Below are 20,286 nucleotides of genomic sequence, written 5' to 3' on the forward strand. Positions count from 1 at the left end.
TGTCATGAAAAGGGGACTTGGGTCGGACAGGATTGAGAACCACTATTTGGAGTATGGACCTTCTCCTGAATACTGCCCTGTTGACTTTGATGATATCTGAACAAATAGCAACTTTTTAGCCTCCTTCGCTGTCTCCACTTTCTCCTACTTCCACCTCACACTGGGGCTGCTCCTGGAGGCTCCTTTGCTCTGCTGGTCCCACACCTTCTCCTTAGCTCTCAGGAAAGCAAGTCCCTGACAGCATCACTTGCGCCCAGTACAATCTCAGCCAGGCCATGGCCGGCTTCTCAGGCTCTTTCACCCTTCCCAACCCCACAGGTACGTCCTGCTGGTTCCACCCTCACTCCAACACACTTGTCATCTCCAATCTCTTCCGGACTGTCCATCCAGGTGAGAACTTGGGCTACACTCTCTCCTGACAGTGTTTAAAACGTCCTCTGCTCTAGTTGGGAGTGTATCCTGTTCTCACGGAGTGATCTTAGTCAATTGAGCCTGAAGATCTGAAACCTGGCGAGCCCAGCTGGGCTTTACTGCCTCTGCCGAGGCGGCACTGCCATCCAGGGGGGGCTCGCACTCTTGAAGATTTTTCTTACCATTGTTTTCCCTGAGCTGATTATTCACTCCCTCAGGCTGCCTCTCTCAATTGGTGGGGCAAGGGGGCAGGTGAGAGAGAATTTGTGAGAACACACAATTATTTAAACTAGCTTTCTTTCTCTCCTATCAGACCATACCCAGATTTTCTGTTTTCTCTATCCTTTGGCCACCATTCAACCTCTTTCCTTGGTAGGTTGTCACTAGTTAAGTTTTTGCTATTAAAAAAAATTATTATATATTTACTGTGGACTGGGAATAATTCTGTGACATGGCTTCTTTGCAGAGGCTGCTGATTACCTCCCAATATCCTTAAATAATAAATAAGAGAACTCTCCAGTTTAGGTGGGCTCATGGTCACCCAGCTAAAAGCTACATTTCCCAGCTTCCCTTGTTTCTGGGTGTGACCATGTGAGTGAGTTCCGACCAATGGGATATGAGCAAGTGATTATGCCATTTCCAGGTCGTGCCCTTAAAAGGAATGAGTGTGCACTCCCCTGCTTTCCTCCTTCTCACTGGCCAGGATGCAAATATGATGGCAGGAGCTGGAGCAGCTGCCTTGGAACCCAGAGATGGAAGCCATATGTTGAGAATGGTGGAGATACTCTACCAGTTCTGGACTGCCTACCACGGGACTACTGTGTAAGAGAGAATCAAAACTCTATTTTGTTTAAGTCACTATATTTTGGGGTCTTTGGGCTACCTAGACTATACACTAAGTGACAGCTTCGTGCCACTATCTTTACCCAGAAGCCTGTACTTCCTCGTTATTTGTACTTACTTGTGTTTTTCTAATTTCAAATTTTATGTTTTATATTTTCCTTTTTTAAAACTCACCTCTTAGTTAGTGGTTCATCTAATGTTTCTTTTTTTTCAAAGAACCAGCTTATGGATTTATTTATTCCAGTGTGCTTAGCGTTTTAAGATTATTTTGCTACCTGTACGCTTGAATGAATTTCCAGCCATTTATGGAATTATTGGGTCACATCCTTTCCTCCTCAACATTCTTTTTACATTGTTCCATTGTCCTATGCCATCTAAAATTGCTGAAAAGAAGTCTGAGGCCAGTCTCATTTTATTCCCCTCCATAGATTGTCTGCTTCTTCTATCTGGATGTCTGTAGTAGGATGCTTTTGTTATCCCTAAGATTTAGGAACTTCACAAGAACCGTTCTGGTCTCAATGGTTTCTTTGCTCAATTTACCTGGAATATAGTAAATCTTGTTAATTTGCCAAATTGAGCCTTTTTGTTTCAGAAATGGTTTTTCCTTTTAGGTTTTTGACTACGTTTTCAATTCCATTTGTTCCCTCTTCATCAGGGACTCTAGCCATATGTTGGATCAACATAAATGTCTTACAGATCTATCATTTTCTTTCCAGTCGCTTCATCCCTTTGCCCCTCTTTATTGTGTTCTGTGTGACATTCTCAAGCCTGTTATCCATGTCACTGGCTCAGTTTTCTGCCATGTCAACTCTACTTCTTGTGGCTTCTAATGTGACTTTCAGATATTTAGTGGGGTTTTCTTCTATTCTTTCCTTAACTTTTCAAGACCCTTTTTCATCTGATTTTGATATCTCTGATTTTTTTGTTTCATAGGGAAACTAATTTCCTTGAGAATGTAGAGAAAATTCTTTTCAAAGACTTTGTTCTGTTTCTTGGAATCATTTTCTTCTGATATGTGCTCTTTATGTGTAGTTTCCTATGGATGTTCATTAGGAGAGGAGGGCAGTTTCTTACATGGATCCCATGGTAGCTCTTTACTGAGAAATAGTGATGATTTTAATAATTAAAAAAATGCTTGCCGGAATCCATCAGCCTTTTAAATACAAATTCTATCTCACAGGAACTATAGTAGCTAGAGAAGCGGGCTAAACACTGCAAGGAAGTAACCAGACAGATCCAGGAGGTGGGACATTCTGTAGGACAGCTGACTAAATTGCTTCCACTAGTAAGTGTCCCCAAAAAAGGGACTGTACTAGATTAAAATAAACTTAGGGAGAATGTGTGGCCCTGGCTTGGATACTAATTTGGATAAATCAATATCCAAATTATTGTAAGAATAATTGGAGAAATTTTAGTATGGCCTGGAAATTAAATGAGATGAGGTGAAAGTACACTGAAACACAAAGGTAGAGAGTATTGACTAAATCAAACAGGTTATAAGCCAATTTTTAGAGTATGATCTCCTTTTGGTATGCACGCACGTGTCGTTGTTACAGTGATGTTTTCTGGAAGGTAGGAATACTCTGTTTGTTTTTTAAACTTGTATTTTCCAATGTTCTACAAAGCACATGTACTGCTTATGTAATAAAGCTTTTTTAATAGTGATATAGGTTTAAATGAGACAGATTTACCATGAAGATAGTAAAGTTTAAGTTTCAGGGTCTTTTATTCACCTGGGCCCTCCCAAGACCCTAGGAGGACCTCTAGCAATTTTGTATCAGACTTTTGTGAGATTTTTAAAATTTTACTGTTTATGTTCCAGAATTTTTTTATTATGGTAACATTTACTATTTTAACAATTTTTAGGATTACAGTTCACTGGCATTACAGTCATTTATATTGTTGTGCAACCATCAGCACCAGCCATCTCCAGGACTTTGTTATCTTTCCAAACTAAAACTGTGTACCTATTAAATAATAACTCCTAATTCTGCCCTCCCTCCAGTCTTTTTGTTTTTAAGAGTCTCCACAATTGTATAAGCTTTAAACCCCACAAAACCTGGATCCAGTCCCAACTGACAACCAGATATCCTGATTGTTCCTGAGCAAGCTTTGAAATGATAACTGACACTGCCAAAGTGACTTTAGCCTCAAACCAAAGGACAGTCAACATAGGCGAGGAGACTGTCACTAAAGTGCTCATTGCCAAATGTGCAAAAGGCAACAACTGTGGCAGCATCAACATCACTGAATACACAGGCAGATAAAAGCAATGAGTTTCTCAAATAATCAGAATATATATTTATATAAATTTCCCCAGAAGCCACAAGTGTGTCATTCTTAAGGTCCTTATTTCTTGTAAATTAACCCTATTTTCTTCATTGCTTAGAATTATTGGTAAATAGTAACATCATTTCCTGTAAAATCAGTCCAGAAGAGTAGATAGCAGTTTTATATGGTTGTATCACCTAGTTTTAAGTCTGGCTCAATATAATAGAAAACCTTAATTTATTTCTCTCATGCGTAAAAGAAATCTGGAGGTACACAGTCCAGAACTAGTATGATAGTTTTACGATCATCAAAGAACTGGAGCTCTTTTATCTTACTATGCTAGCATCCTTAGCATGCCACTTCATGGCCCAATAGGGCTGCTCATTCTCCAGGCATCAAGTCTATATTCCAGCCAGAAGAAAAAAAACAAGGAGTGGAAAAGCACATGCCCCCTTCCTACAATGATTCCTCACAGAAACTGCACCTAGCACTTGAGTTTATTTCTGTTTTGCCAAAACATAGTCATACAGCCTTATCTAGCTGTAAGGTAGACCAGGAAATAAAATCTTTATTCCAGAAACTTGTGTGCAACAAAAAATCAGACATTCTATTACTAAATGAATGAAGAGAATGGATATTGGGATAGGCAGCTAAGCATCTGTCAAATGTTTTTTAAAAAGATTCAATGTGCTGGTTTTTGAGGTTTGGTGAGGGCAGGTAGGAAAGAGTACCCATCTTATAGCACCATTTATGTCATTGCTTACCATTTTGTATAGAGCTAAAAGCTTGCTTTCTCGATTAGTTTCTAGACTGAGTCTAAAGCTTCTTCCACACACCACAGAAGTGGGCTCAACAGGCTTGTATGGAAAAGAGAAAAAGTCATCTCAATTGAAGGGGACTTTTGAATGTCTCAGTGGCCAAATACATCCAAACCATACGTCTGAGCCAGTGAGCTTTACTGTTGTGGGTAAGCTTTAACTGCGAAAAGCATTGTTCCAGTTTATTAATTACTGTCGCTTTTGTACTGTGTGTTCCATTTCCAGGGAAATGTCAACCAGAGGACATGGTCTCTGATTCCGTCCTCAGAGATTCTTACCACAGAGGATACTTTTCCCACATGGTAAACAAAAGAAAATGAGGATGTTGCTTTCCCGTGTTTGAGCAGGGGTGTAATAGAAATGGCCAGATGAGGGAGCTGAGGGAATCAGACATGGGCAGCCTCAGGGCCTGTCAGCCTCACCCTGACTTGATAATGAGATACAAAAATAAACGCCTGTGCTTCTGTGGTGCCTAGATTGGTTGTGAAATTGCTTTTCTAAATCCATTGCATTTAACCTTGATGGTTAATACATTATTTAATAAATTCTGGAGTTCTATCCAAATTACAATATGCTTTCGCACTGAAATGGCCTTAAATAGTGGGCAGCCTGCTTGGTTCTTTGCCTCTAATCTAGCCACCCCAGGACTTGGGCTCTTTCTTCCTCTGGCTCAGGGATGAGGAACATTGTCTTTCTCTGAGCGAGGGGATGGCTTGTGGATCCAGCGGGGCTGCTCATCAGGGTTCTATTCCTCCCAGCTGGAACCCTCACAAAGCCAGCCTCTGATTGAGAACCTAATTACTTCTACTGCTCCTTCAGTTTGACCCTCTGGGGAAATAGGCCTGCAGACGCAATCAGCCATCCACAGCAGAGCACAGAGCCGGCACCTACAGCCCTGAACTCCTTCCAGAAGCGGAAAAGCCTACTGCAGATAAACCAGGGCGTGTGGGGGCCCACATGGTGGAAAGCTCAGGAAGGCTAGGTCTTAAATAGACAACAGCCCTTAAGACTCTTTGGGGTAGGTTGCATTGAGAGTAAGGGAGGGTTGAAAGGCAGGGAGGATATTTTCCTGTTAACAGTGGAAGGAGCTTCCCAACAGCCTGCCTTCCTTGCTTTCTGCGTGTCTCAGCAAGGTTTGAGGGAGCTACATCCTCAGGTCCGAGAAGTGCTGGGGAATGTCAGGGCATAGCCAAGCCAGAAAAGCACTCTGGAGGAAAAGGGAGGTTCCTCTGCATTTCCCTTTCCTGCAGGCCTGCCCTGGTTTTTCATGATGTCATCCATTCATCATTGTGAGCAGATTGGCGGTCCCTGGCCTTGGCCAGCTGCCCAAGGCCAGGAGGGAAGAGAGAGATCCCAGGACAAATGTGCAGTGGGCCCCTGAGCTTGTGCGGAAATGTCATCAGTTCCACAGAGAAAGACTTGGTACAAATTGAAGAAGACAGTAAAAGTCACAAGATCCTATCCAACCTTCCCTTCCCTGAACGCCTGGGAAGAACTCAGGGACCTCTTGCCTGTGGATCAGGAGCCATACCCTGGAGTGGGCCTGGGTGTGGAGGAGGGACTGCTCTGCCAGATGGTTCATTCTCCAGAATTCAACCTGTTTCCCGACTCAGTGGTGTTTGAAAGCAACTTTGTCCAGGTACCCTTGGGTGGCCCCGAATGGTGCTCCTTGATTCTTCTAAACCTGTTCCCAAGATGTGACCGGGAGAGTCCGTCCCTGGGACTGGAGTGGAGTAAGAACTGAGGCAAGGAGAAGTCAGTGGGCCTGGAATGCAAGGCCCCCACCTTGGACCTTGACTTTGCAGAGCCCCAGACAGTTCTCCTGCAGACTGTTGTCCCTCCTGGAAGAGAGGTCGGGTGTTCTCTGTTCTGCATGGAGCATTTGGTATCGGAATCCCTCCATTTACTTCCTCTCCCAGGCTGTCAGGCCAAAGCAGACGAACAAAGAGGCAGTGAAACAAGATGCCCTTTGAGGGTTCGGAACAGAAATGCTCTTTGGTGAAAGAATAGGAGCTGAGCAGCCAGAGAGACCTGGGCTCAGAGTCTAGTGCACTGCTTTCGCGTCAGGTGACCTGCACACCCTGAATCCCAGTTTCCTCTGTTGTGAAAGGGGCTGGACTGGCCTAGGTTGTTATACGCGAACACGGGAGGCGAAGGCCTGGGTACAATGCGCACGCGGTGCATTCTTGTTTCCTTGCCTGGGCTCTCCTCAGGCCAGAGGGGACTCAGGATAAACAGGACTTGGGAGTTAGAAGGGACCTTAGAGTGCAGGGAAGGTACAGGAGAAAACAGGGCCTCTCAAAGAAGGCCCAAAAGACAAGTGTTTCAAAGAAAAGCCAGGAAACAGTCCGGGGAGGATTCACAGAAGTATGACACATGTCAGGGAACTCCTGGGTTATGGTTCTTGTGGGCAATTGCTGGTAGCAGAAAATACAAATACTATTACGCTTGCTTAACCAATATAGACCGAAACAGGGGTTCTCAACAAGTGGTGATTTGCCCCCACCACCAGGGGGCATCTGGGACTGTCTGGAGACATTTTTGGTTGTCACAACTTGGGGCGGGAGTGAGTATTACTGGCATCTAGTGGGTAGAGGCCCAGGATGCTGCTAAACACCCTACAGTGCACAGGACAGCCCTCTCCCCGAAAACAAAGAGTTATCCAACCCAAAACGTGAATAATGCCGAGTTTGAGAAACTCTCGGCTAAAACCGCTGCTTCTGTCAAACGCTCAGACGGTGCCTGTGGGGCTGCTTTGCAGGTCAAAAAGGACAGGAACTGGATAGACATGTACAAAGCCTCCAACACCATGGCCCTTGGGGTCACCTCCTCCGTGCCCTGTCTGCCCCTTCCCAACATCCTCCTCATGGCCAGTGTCAAATGGCACCAGGGGCAGAGCCAGACATGGAACAGACCATCTACAGTCCCAAACATCATCCTGAAGAGGTAAGCAACGCAGATGGGAATGAAGGACAAGCAGGGCGAGGCGTGGACCCAGAGCGGAGGCTGCTTTGTAACTAAACTCGGGGTGGGAGAAAGCAGAGAAGTCGTCAGCAGGGACATTAATTGTTTTAGACAGCAGGTGCCCTGGAAGCATCAAGGCCAAGTTGGGCAAAGGTAGGCATAAGGTTGACAGGAAAGAGGAGCCGGGCAACATCCCCGCTTTCCTTCTTGCTGCACTCGCCCCACTGAATCTTAGGAAATCTCTCCGCCTTTGGCCAAGGGGCAAAGAAGCCAGGAGGTCTGGCAGGTGGAGCACTGGTTGGGAGATGCAGGTTCCAGTCAAAAATATAATTTTTGAGTCATGAATTACTTGCTGTGCCTCAGTTTTCCTACTAGTAAAGTAAGTGGAACTAAATCTCGCTTAGAACTGTAGCATATAGTGACATCATGCTTGTCTGGGATGAAACAGCCCTTTTTTATATTTCAGTATCTTAAGTAATTTATAGGATATCTCAAGAATCTCTAGATATTCCCAAGAGTCCAGGTAAACTCTTCATTTCTTCACATTTCCTCAGTGCTAAATCTCTCCATTATGTTCTGAGTGTACCTATAGCATGCATAGCTCACCCCACGCTGACCGATATTAGATCCAAAGCCAGCTCCTTGAACCTTAGTTCCTTTGGGAAGAGTAACTGAGGCATTAAGGTCAATGAATGGACAAGCTGGACCATGGGGCCAACTCCGTGGCAGAGGAGGGCAGCTCACTTTGTGCTATCAAGAAGGAAATTGAAAAACCCTATAATTCCAGCTACCTTCCTTGTAGGCTGTCTCTCTCAAGCAGGATTCAGGGAACACCAGCATGAGAATCATGGCAGGCAGGGTGGAGGTTAAAATGGAGATCCCAGGGCCACAGGCCAGACCTACTGAATCCGAATCTTTGGGATTGTTTTCAGAAGTCAACCTCTTAAACAAACTCCCCAGGTGCATCTGGTCTCCTCAAAGTTTGAGCAACACTGTGCTAAGCACTCTCTCTCCTACCCCAAAAAGGCTCAGTCCTGAAGGAGACACTCCTCATTTTAATGAAGATAGCGTCGGATCAGAAGCACTGGGGTTGCTAATGTGTGTCTTCCCTTGTGCCTTCAGGATTCTCCCGTTGAAGTTTGTGGAGCTCCAGATCTGCGACCGCCCTCAGCGCATCCTGCAGTTGAGGACAGTCGCCGAGAAGATCTACTACCTAAGGCTCCACCCTGATCATCCCAGGACTGTCTTCCACTTCTGGATCCGACTGGTTCAAATTCTGCAGACGGGCCTGTCCATCACCACCAAAGACCCTAGGATTCTTGTCTCTCACTGCCTGGTACCCAAGAACAGCTGCAGCCCCTCAGGAGACTCTAAGGTAAGTGGGCACCATTGCTGCTTCCAGCCAAGGCCAGAGCTGAGCTGTAGAGCTTAGGCGAGCTGGTATGTGAGCACCCCGTGAAGGCAATTCCTGCCTTAGGCCTTTTCTAATCAGTTTTATTGAGGTGTAAGGTTCAAGCATAAAATTCACCCATTGTAAGTGTACAGTTCAACACTGCCAGTAAATGTAGAGAGTTGTGCAACCATCACCACCATCCAGTTTTAGAACATTTCCATCACCCTAAAAACTTCCTTCATGCCCATTTGCAGTCATTCCCTGTTCCTACTTCCTTCCCTAGGCAACCATTGATCTGTTTGCAGTCTCTATTCATATTTCTGAGACATTTCATATAAATGGAACCCTACAATATATAGTCTTTTGTGTCTAGCTTCTTTCACGTAGCATAATGTTTTTCAGGTTCATCCATATCATAGCATGGGGCCACTCTATGGCAGAGTCACAGATTATCAATAATTCATTCCTTTTAATTGTTGATTAGTATTTCATTGTATAAATATACCACATTTTGTTTATTCATTCACCAGTTGATCGATATTTGGATTGTTTCCAATTTTTGGCTATTATGAGTAATGCTGCTATGAACATTTGTGTACAAGTTTTTGTATAGACACGTGTTTTCCTTTGTCTTGGGTAGATTCCAAGAAATGAAATCACTGGGTCATCTGGTAAGTTTATGTTTAAACTGGCAAATAGTTTTCCAAAGTGGCTGCACTATTTACATTCCCACCAGTAATGCACACGGGCTTCAGTTTCTCCACATCCTCACCAACACTGGTACTGTCTTTTTTATTAAAGGCATTCTAGTGGATGTGTAGTGTTTTTAATTTGGATTTCTTGAATGACTAATGATGTTGAGCAACTTTTCATGGGCTTATTAGTCATGTATCTATCTTCTTTGGTGAAACATCTATTGAAATCTTTTGCCTATTTTAAAATTGAGTTTTGTCTTCTTATTGAATTGTAAGAGTTCTTTGTGTATTCTGGATACAAGTCCTTTATCAGATATATGATTTGCAAATGTTTTCTCTCAGTCTATGAATTTTTTCATTTTCTTAATAGTGTCCTTTGAGGAGCAAAATTTTGAATTTTGATGAAGTACAATTTATCAATTTTTTCTTCTATGGATCAGGCTTTTGGTGTTATATCTAAGAACTCTTTGTTCAACCCAAAGTCACAAAGATTTTATCCTAATAAAATCCTAATGTCCTAAATTTATAGATTTAGCTCTGACGTCTAGGTATATGATCCATTTTGAGTTAATATTTGTGTATGATGTGAGATAAGGGTCTAACGACCTTTTTTTTTTTGGCATGTGGATATACAATTGTCCTAGCACTATTTTTTGAAAAGACTATCCTTTCCCCATTGAATTGTCTTGGCACCTTTGCCCAAAATCAATTGACCATAAATGTAAAGATTTATTTCTGGACTCTCAATTCGGTTCCATTGATCTGTATGCCTATTCTTGTGCCAATACCACAATGTCTTGATTAATGTAGCTTTATAGTAAGTTTTGAAATTAAGTGATGTAAGTCTTCCAATTTTGTTTTCGGTTTTTTCAAATTGATTTGGCTATTCTAGATCCTTTGCATTTCCACATAATGTTAATTTCTACAAAAAAGCTTGCTGGAATTTTGATAAGGACGTGTTGAATTTATACATCAAGTTGGCAAGAATGGCCATCTTGACAATATCAAGTCTTCCAATACATGTATATGGAATGTCTTTCCATTTATTTTGATCTTCTTTAATTTCTCTCAGCGATGTTTTGTAGCTTTCAGTACACAAGTTCTGCACTTCTTTTGTTAAATTTATTCCTATTTGATTCTTGTTGATAGTATGGTGACTGGAATCGTGTTTTCTTTCTTTTTTTTTTTTTTAAAGATTCTATTTTTCCTTTTTCTCCCCAAAGCCCCCGGTACATAGTTGTATACTTTTAGTTGTGGGTCCTTCTAGTTGTGGTATGTGGGACGCCGCCTCAGCATGGCTTGATGAGTGGTGCTGTGTCTGCACCCAGGATTCAAACCAGCAAAACCCTGGGCTGCCGAAGCGGAGCGCGTGAACTTAACCACTCAGCCACGGGGCCAGCCCCAGGAATTGTGTTTTCTTAATTTAATTTTTGCATCACTCATTGAAAGTATAGAGAAATAAAATTGATTTTTGTGTATTAATCTTGTTCATTAGTTGTGGTAGTTTTTGTAGATTCCTTGGGATTCTCTACTTACATAGATACATGTTATCTGTAAATAAAGACAGTTTACTTCATTTGAAATCTGGATCCATTTGTTTATTGCCTTATTGCATTAGCTGGAATCTTCAGTACAATGTTTAATATAAGTAGCAAAAGCAGACATCCTTGCCTTGTTCTCTATCTTAGGGGAAAACATTGTCTTTCACTAAGTATAACGCTCACTGTGGATTGTTGCAGATGCCCTTTATCAGGCTGAGGAAGTTCTCTTCTATTCTTTGTTTATTGAGAGTTTTTATCATGAATGGATATTGAATTTGTCAAATGCTTTTTCCGCATCTATTGAGATGATCATGTGGTTTGCCCTTTATTCTATTAATATAGGACACTGCGTTAATTGATCTTTAGATGTTAAACCAACCATGTGTTCCTGCAACAAATTCCACTTGGTCCTGGTGTGCATAATCGTTTTTCAATGTTCCTGGATTCAGTTTGCTAGCATTTTGTTAAGGATTTTTGCATCTATATTCGTGCAAGATATTGGTCTGTAGTCTTCTTGTGATATCCTGGCTTTGGTATCAGGATAATAATAGCCTTATGGAATAATGTGGGAAGTATTCCTTCCTCCTCTATTTTCTGAGTCTGTGAAGAATTGGTATTACTACTTCTCTAGATATTTCATAGAATTCATCAGTGAAGCCACCTGGGCCTTTTTGCACCAGGCCTTAGTGTGTGATGAATACAAGCCTGACAACATAAACTTCATGAAGGCAAGGATTTTTATCTATCTTTTCACTGCTATTCCCAGTGCCTGGAACATAGTTGACATTCAATAAATATTGAATGAATGGATGGATGGATGGATGGATGGATGAATATGAGCAGCATGCCCAACTGGAGCACTTCAGGGTATCCCAGGCAACGGGAAAGAAAGCAGTTTTACCAGGCAGGAAAAGCAGCTCAGTATAGGATTTTTCTTATAGGAATTAATTTTTAAAATATTCATTAAATTCCTACAATAAATATTTGATCCCCCTACATTTAAATATAAAACCAAGTAACATAAGCTTTATTAAAGTTTACATTAATGGGATATTCAATAACATATTAAGGTATGTTAATAAGAATAGTTTATCTACTAAATTATACTTAAAGTATTCAACGATGATATTATCCTTAGGCACCAAAGGATATTTATAGCGATACAGGGAATATCAACAAACAGATACACCTCAGAATGGCCTCTCTGAGCAGCTGGCATGGCTGCCCAATGGAACAGTTTGAGTTCCAACATTTTAGGGTCTGGACCATGATATTAGGAAAATGCAGAGACCCTAAAGCCTTAACCACCTGGTTTTGCTTTTTTTCTCCATCCAGTTAGTACAGAAGAAACTCCAAGCCCCCCAGCCCAGTGACAGCCTCATGCAGCTGATGGCCAAGGGAGAGAGTGAGGCCCTCTCTCAGATTTTTGCCGACTTGCACCAGCACAACCAGTTCAGGTACAAGACTTAAATCAGGCCAGCCTGACATGTCTTTCTACAGCCCTGATAGTCTGGGCCGTGAGATCCAGAAACCAAGTGACTTGGTCACTGAACACAGGGAGGGGCATGAAACACTGCCACTCAGTATCCAGTCTTTATCTTTGACTCAGACAACCTTTTCTCAGTTCTCTGTGCCTTATTTTCCTTCTCTACACAGCAAGCATGGTAGGCTTGACTCCAGAGGAGGAATTTTATAAAAAATGAAATAGTAAGTTGGTAACACAGGTGGAAGAGTAAAACTTAATTCCTAATCCAGTTCCTAACCCTACAAAGAAATAACCAAAATGTTGTTTAAAACAGCGTCTACCCATTGGGTTCCTTTACCTACTTACCTGGCCTCTGCTTAGACTTTATGGAGCTTCTGTGGTCATTTTCTTAAAAAGCTCCATTGTGCAGGCCCAGCTTCTCCATGCCTGAGGAAGTGTCCCCGTATGTACGGATGACTTAGGGTTGAGTCTTAAGACTGGTGGTATGACATAGGAGCTGAGAGCACTTAGACCATGGGGCACCACGCACAGAGAGCAAGGATAAAGTGGGAACCAGGGTCCTCATGAACCTGATTTGTAGAGTAAGAAAAGGGAGAACAGAAATAAATTAGTAAATGTCACCAGAAGAGAAAAAGGAGGTGTCAGAGAGAAGGCGATTTTTGTTACTCAGACAGAACAAAAAAAAGAAAGGTTTCTTTCTGAGTGCTGGTGAAAAACTGAAAACCAGTAGAGCTCAGAGGAGGCAATCTCTCGTAGTAGAGAGATTGCACTGCTGCAACCATGAGCTCTTGGGCACATTGCTCTTCTGGGCCTCAGTTTTCAGATCTGTAAAATGGAAATTGTGATAGTACCAAGCTCACGCAGATATTCTCAGGATCAAATGAGCGCATACGCGTTAAGTGCTTGACGTGCTCCTCAGCAGACGTAGAAGCAGATGTAAGTAAACTCTCAATAAATATTACCTTGTATTATTAACGCTAACTTGGGCTGGAAATAGACAAGTATTAACACAAGAAAAAGACTTGTCAGTTGCCTACTATTAAAGAATTTATACTAGGGTCATCAATCTGTATATCATAAAGAAATCCGCAATTAAGAAATTTCTGGGTTAGATGTCACGTTGCTGAGTTAGACAGTGCTGGACTCTAATATAGCAAGATATATTGAAGCAACTTTTTAACTGTCTCAAAATGTTAAATCACAGGTGTTTTTATTACTGTTTGAAGGCCAGCTTCTGTTTATATTCACTGGCCACAATTCAGTCACCTGGCCACACTCAGCTGCAAAGGAGGATGGGGAATGCATTCTCTAGTCTACATAGCCATGTGCCAACACAGAGTCAGATACTCTGCCCCCAAGAGAGAGGGGAGAAAGGGATACTGGGGGCCTATTGGCAATCTCTGGCACAGACAGCTTTTAATATTTCCACAAGGTCAGAGGAGACTATGACTTGAAGGAGAAGCCAGATAAAGGGTAGAAAAAGCTGTGCAGGCTAAGGGAACACATAAGACTGAAGCTTCATCCTGAGGAAGAAGCTGGGTGCATTTAGAGACAGGGAAGGAAGGCCAATGGGGAAGTGGGGTGGAGGTGGAAGGACATAAGTAGAAGTGGGGAGGTGCCGAGCGAGGCAGGGCCTGGGAAGCCACGTGAATGAATTTAGACTTCAAATGTAATGGGATCCTTAGCAGCATTTTAAACAGGGAAGTGATCCAATTTACATTTTGAAAAGGTCATGTTGGCTGTTGCAGTGACAGTCTATTTGAAGAGAGGGAGAGTAGGTGTGGAGAGACCAGCCAGGAAGCTATGGCAGCCTAGTCTGGGCTGTCACGTACAAAACGGATCAGAGAGATGCAAGAAATAGGGGAAAATGAATTTTTGCTTCACTGTTACCTCAATAATTGCTTAGTGCAGACATTTAGTTTATTCTCTTTAATTTCCCAGAACAAAGCCCTGAGTGAGGATTTTTCTCCTCATTCAGGTAGGTTCTAGTCTGGTTTCAATTATACCAGGTTTTGCACATTGGCAACAACATGCAACTTACAGCAAATAAAACAAATGGCTGAGACACAGGACTGAACAGATGGAGTCGCATCCACTCCTCCTCAGCAAAATCAGCAGCGTGGGTTCCGCTCCCCACCGCCCCACCACATCCCACCTCCCCCTTCCTTATTTTGTCTTCTGCCACTTTAATATGCATCACACCCACTCAGTATAGCCACAGCTGGCCTTTTTCATATTTATATCTACCCCTAAAGCTTTCACATCAAGAAAAGTATAACTAGAAACAAGACTTGAAATGAGAATTTCATGTTCTATTCTTTTCCTTTTGATCCTCATTTCCTTGATCCTGAAATGGCTGGAGTTCCAGGAGCAGCAAAAAGACGGACACCAAAAAGGATAGCTCAGGTAACGGAGGGCACAGGGCACCCACGTCTCGGAGAACTTTCTGCTCTGCAGTTGTAGGAATAAGATCCCCTCCAGGTCCACACCCAACTTTCCTGGTGCTGTCAGGATCACCATCATCCTTCTGTACCTTAGTTTGAGTTCCTCTAGGCCCTTTGGCCACGTAGTCAATTTTGCACGAAATCCTACCGATTTCTTTCTTTGAAATGTTTCTTATATTCTCTGCTTCATTTCTACTCCCACAGATGCTACCCTAGTCCACCTTATCACCTCATGCTTGGTCTACTGCAGTAATCTTCTGCTAGTTCATTCATTCATTTATTCATTCAAAACCATGCATCGAGCACTTGGTAAGTGCCAGACACTGTTGAAGGCTTTGGAGTTCCAGTGAAGAAAGACACAGTACCTCCTTCAAGGGGTTTATCTTTTGGTGGAGTCAAATGGGTAAACTCCAAAATTACAAAACCTCTCTTTCCAGGCAACATTCAAAGCTCATGCCTGGGGTGCCACAGGAGCATAAAGACGGGGTCCCTGGCTCCACCAGGGAAGCTGTCCTGGAAGGCCCGGGACATAGCTGAGCTGAGTCTTAGAGGACAGTACAGTGGTATGGGCGAAGTGGATGAGGCAGGGCATTCTAGGAGGAGAATCTCTGGGAGAGAGCATGACACATTCTGGAAATAGCAGCCACTCCCTATTTATTTCCAGGTTCTGGTTTACCCCAAATCCACTTATTTTGGCATGCATGATCCTGCATAAACTTCTTCCATCTTACCCATCTCACCTAATCACCCACTCCTCCTCAAATAGGAGCTTTCTGCCTCATCTTCTTCTCCAGTCCAAATCTTCTCCTCTAGCCTAACGTTAGCTATGGGGGACATGCCTCATTCATCCCCATCTGCTCCCTTCTGACAATGCTCGACGCCAAGTCCTATCATTCCAGATACACCTCACAACACCTTCCTGCCCAGACGAACCTTTCCTTAGTTATAACCTCTCTTATATTATTCCTGAGTTATTTTGTAGGTTTCAGTCTTGTTTCCTCAACCAATGCTAAATTTTTTTCATTCCTCTGAATTATCGACAGCAGCAGGGCTGGGAACACAACAAGAGCTCAATTAATATCTGTGCACCACACCACTAATAAATTATTCCTCCAAATTGGCTCAGGAGGCAGCCAGAATATCATGTTATATTTAGAAATTTAGAGAAATCTGTAGATCCCAGGGGACCTCTGCCAACTTTCATCTATTCCAGGGATTATAAACTCAAGCGTCTGCAGGTAGAGTAAATGGGTAAAGAGTCTAGGTGACATGGATATAAGAAGTGGTTAACTTTTCTCTCAGTTCTATTATAAGCAAAAGGATAGCTTGGCTGACACTTGGTTTCAACATTGAGGAGACAATAGGGAGTGGTGGGGACAGTGGCAACTAGAAATGAAGGTTTCAATTAAGGCTTCAATTAATTTTTGCCATCCTAGAACACAGGTCTGGTTTTGCCAGATACTCTGATTTTTCAAGATAAGCCAAAAATCTGGGCTTTTATGTGACATATTCCCCACCCCATAAAAAATTAAAGCACAGGGGCCGGTCTGGTGGTGCAGCAATTAAGTGCGCACAGTCCGCTTCTCGGTGGCCCTGGGTTCACCGGTTCAGATCCCAGGTGCAGACATGGCACCGCTTGGCACGCCATGCTGTGGTAGGCGTCCCACGTATAAAGTAGAGGAAGGTGGGCACGGATGTTAGCTCAGGGCCGCCTTCCTCAGCAAAAAGAGGAGGACTGGCAGTAGTTAGCTCAGGGTTACTCTTCCCCCCCTCAAAAAATTTAAAGCACAATATAGGCCAATACTTGGTGGGCAAACTAAACATAACTGCAGACCAAATTAAGCCAGGAAGCTGCCAGTTCACAGCCCCTGCTCTAAATGGTGAGGAGAGCTGACGCTGGCTCAGATCTTCTCCAAATCTATGAATGCTGTCTCATGTTATATGACCCATAATACAATGGTGATTCGTTTCTGGTTTTGCACATACATTCAAATACACACACACATAAACACACAAACACATAGACCATACCCTATGAGGTTAGAGTTGAGGAAAACAGAAAGAATATGTCAAACTTATTTCTGGGACTTGAGAGAACAGCTTGAGGATATCTGATGTCGTGGAAACTACCGCTCCCAAGACGTCCCTAGACTGATTTCAGTTGATCATCCTGGGATGTCCTCAGGACACTTCTCTTTCCTCAGAGCTGAGGAAAGCTCTCTTTTCTCTCTGGGCTCAGTAGTCTGCTCTTAGTTTGGAGGGACAGTCACACCCCAGCCTCTTGGAACTTTTGAATGAAAATTGAGAGAGAGAGAGAGCTACATTTGGAAAATCCAGCATCTCAAATCTTACCTGTGTGGCTGAACCCTTTCAACTCCCCATTGATGAGTGGTGTGGCCTATTGCCGTGCTTCCCAAACTTTAACGTGCAGACAGTCCCCTGGGAATCTTGTTAAAATGCAGATTCTGATCCAGTGGGTCTGGGTGGACCTGAAACTGCATTTCTGACATGCTCCCAGGTGATGTCAAAGCTGCTGGGCTGTGAGCCACCCTTCGAGTAGCTGAAGCCAAGTGGACCAAGAACAGGCTCTGACTTAAGGCCATCTGGGTTCAAGGCCATTGCCAGTTCAGTTAACTGAATCTCCTGGGGAAATTCACTCAGTTAACCTCTCCAAGCCATGTAGGTTCTCTCCTTTTGCTGGCACAGCTTTGTTCACATGATGTAGTGGTAAAAACTTGGGCTCTGGAGCTGGGCTGCCTGACTTTGAATCCTGGCTCTGCCTCCTCATTATATGACTGTGGGCAGGTTACTTAACCTCCAAAAGAGGGAGAATTCTGGCAGCTGACTGGCTGCTAGGCCTCAGATTCCTCATCCGTAAAATAGGGACTATGGCAGTGCTGACCTCTCTGGGTTGTTGTGAAGATTAAAAGAGCATTAATGCATGTAATTGTTTGGAACAGTCCCTGGCCCATACTAAGCACCCCTCAAATGTTGGCCATAATCTGTGAGCATGCTCTGTGAATTAAAGTACAAACAAATTCGTTCCCTTTCTGACATAGAGAAAGATACTCCCAGTGAAGACTGCATCCCCTGCACCCGCGACCTCAGTTGGAGGGATTCGCTCACCTGTGGAGAGTGGGAACGAGAGAACCCCTCTGGACCACAGCCCCTCTCACTCCTCAGCACTCTGGCAGCCTGCACGAGGCCACAGCTGACCCTGCTCATAGGTACAGTCATGGGATTAATCTGGCTGCCTTCATGGGACAGGTCTGGAATTCTCACCGAGGTTCAGGTCCTAGGGTCCGGGGGTGATTCCAGGAGGCTGTGGGGTGGGAGTGGGGGTGCCAGCCACAGCCACCTCAGCCCTCTTTTTTCTTGCCCTGTTCTTCTCTACCTCCAACTGGGCTGAGTGAAACCCTAAGTGTGGCACCTCCAGAGCCCTCAGAGGCCCCTGGGAGTTCCTGCAAGTGGCTCTGAATGGATAGAGACCAGGATGACACTGTTGTCACTAGAGCTGCTTTCTCCCTGCTGGGTGGGAGGCGTGAGGTGCTGAGTTCCCGTGGGCTCCTCCTTTGAAGAGGTAGGGAGTTGGCTCTCCCTTTTCCTTTCCAGAGTTCTGGGGGAGCCCCAACCTTCTGCTGCAGATAGTAAGAGGGAGCTAGGCTGGGAGGGGTGGGGTGGGAGTCGGACTTCTCTGGGTCCTAGCCCTTATCTCTCCATGCTCCACGGCTCATCCACCCATCCATGTATTCATTTAGCAAACATTCATTAAGTACTTCCTATGTGCCTCTGTCTGATCAGAGATAGATTCCTAAAGAAGGTAGGAGTGGTTTATATTTTCTAAAGTAAAATATTATCAATAAGCCACGAACTCTTAAAAAATATCTGTTATTAATAGTTGACAATTTAAAAATAATTTAAGTATGTAGGTATGCACAAAAGAGCTTTTTAGGCAAGCTATATCCTATTGAGCATTTTTCTCTCCTGTACTAACAGGAAATTCTATTTGAACCACCCTTTCACACTTGGGAGAATCTATGCAGCCCTCGCCAACGCCACTGTGCAGCATTCATCTTTCCGAGGGGTCTCTCTGGATGGAGGGGAGGAGAAAGCTGCAACTACAGGAAAACTAGAATCCTCTCACATCTATAGCATAGCCTTTCCTTGGAGAACCATTTGGGAGGATGGATCCAAGATGAGAAGCATTATTCTAGCATTATTCCAATCCGTAACTTCACATCCTCACCACCACAAACATCACCACGCCTTGTCTCCATTCCACCGCCAGGCAGACACAAGAAGACATGCTCTCAGGATGGCCAGGACCAAGAGATGGAGAGAAGGGAGGAGAAGGAAGCAGGGCCAGAGAGAACTAAAAAAGAACAAAATGGAGGTGAAGAGGAAGGTGGACGGAGGAAGTCAGAGATGAGGGGAGATACAGAGAGGTGGTAACGGAAGGAAACAAAAGAGACTTGGGAGAGAAGCTGAAGAGGACAAGAGAAGAAATACACCACTGAGAGATGCCTCATGGAGCTTCTATTTATCTAGTTTAAAACTTGAAAGTAAGGCCATATTCCAAAAAAGAAATACGTTTTCTTCTGTGCTCAGACTGCTCTGGACAAGTATGAGGAATCAGAAATGAATTCCAGCCAAGGGCTTCTCCTTAAATTTCCCTTTCTGCTGGTTTTTCTTGTGAGTCCCTCTTTTCTGATTCAAGCTTTGGCCTTCTTCCTTAGCCCATTCCCTAACTTAGACTTGCTAGCCTGGCCCTGGTGTTCCAAATGGAGGTTTGGGGTTGAGGCTGCAGAAAGGCTCCTGCAGGAGGTAGTAAGACAAGGTGTGTGAGGTAGGGAAAATTCTCTTTTGTGTTCACACTTTCTAAGTTTGCTCATGTCTGAGTCCTACAAACACTGGCTTAATTTCTTTTGCATATGGCACCCCATTGAAATGTCGACACACCTTGTTATAGTGTTTATTAAATTAGCAATTCCAAAAAGGAGATACAGGCTCGAAGCATAGGTGAATCAGAGATTTCAGGCTCAAAGTATAGATAAAATGAGAGGTTCACAAATCATCGATCAAGAGAGTCTCTCTCAGATGGCCCATGGACTGGCCTCTGTTTAAAATGCACAATATTTCACATTCAATAAACCAGACTATGAGTACTTCAGAAAACCTGTCCAACCTTCCAAGTGGAAAGGTTTTTTAGATGTCCTGCTTTGATTTAAGATATCCTGGGCTGGCCTGGTGGCGCAGCAGTTAAGTTTGCACGTTCTGCTTCGGCAGCCTGGGGTTCGCCGGTTCGGATCCCGGGTGTGGGACATGGCACCGCTTGGCAAGCCATGCTGTGGCAGGCGTCCCATGTATAAAGTGGAGGAAGATAGACACAGATGTTAGCTCAGGACCAGTCTTCCTCAGCA

The 20,286-nt window shown here is 43.7% G+C and overlaps 1 protein-coding gene across 17 annotated transcripts; it reads left to right on the forward strand.

Annotated features, from left to right (window-relative positions):
* The first annotated feature begins 1,053 nt into the window (after positions 1-1,053).
* Positions 1,054-19,534, forward strand: GARIN1B (golgi associated RAB2 interactor 1B). Of its 17 annotated transcripts, none has more exons than XM_070617630.1 (10): positions 1,103-1,233; positions 4,569-4,645; positions 5,102-5,361; positions 5,594-5,982; positions 7,105-7,289; positions 8,430-8,682; positions 12,272-12,393; positions 14,785-14,828; positions 17,926-18,093; positions 18,863-19,534. In XM_070617630.1, exons 4-10 carry the CDS (start codon positions 5,737-5,739, stop codon positions 18,874-18,876), a joined length of 1,032 nt encoding a protein of 343 aa, XP_070473731.1. In that variant the 5' UTR covers positions 1,103-1,233; positions 4,569-4,645; positions 5,102-5,361; positions 5,594-5,736; the 3' UTR covers positions 18,877-19,534. The 17 variants fall into 17 exon arrangements, with proteins under 17 accessions (XP_008508611.2, XP_008508554.2, XP_070473742.1 ...); XM_070617636.1 differs by having other exon boundaries at positions 14,791-14,828; XM_070617629.1 differs by lacking the exons at positions 1,103-1,233; positions 5,102-5,361 and adding exons at positions 1,596-1,654; positions 2,435-2,539.
* Positions 19,535-20,286: the final 752 nt, after the last annotated feature.

This window comes from Equus przewalskii, chromosome 4 (assembly GCF_037783145.1).
Source record: "Equus przewalskii isolate Varuska chromosome 4, EquPr2, whole genome shotgun sequence".
Taxonomy (NCBI): Eukaryota; Metazoa; Chordata; class Mammalia; order Perissodactyla; family Equidae; genus Equus; species Equus przewalskii.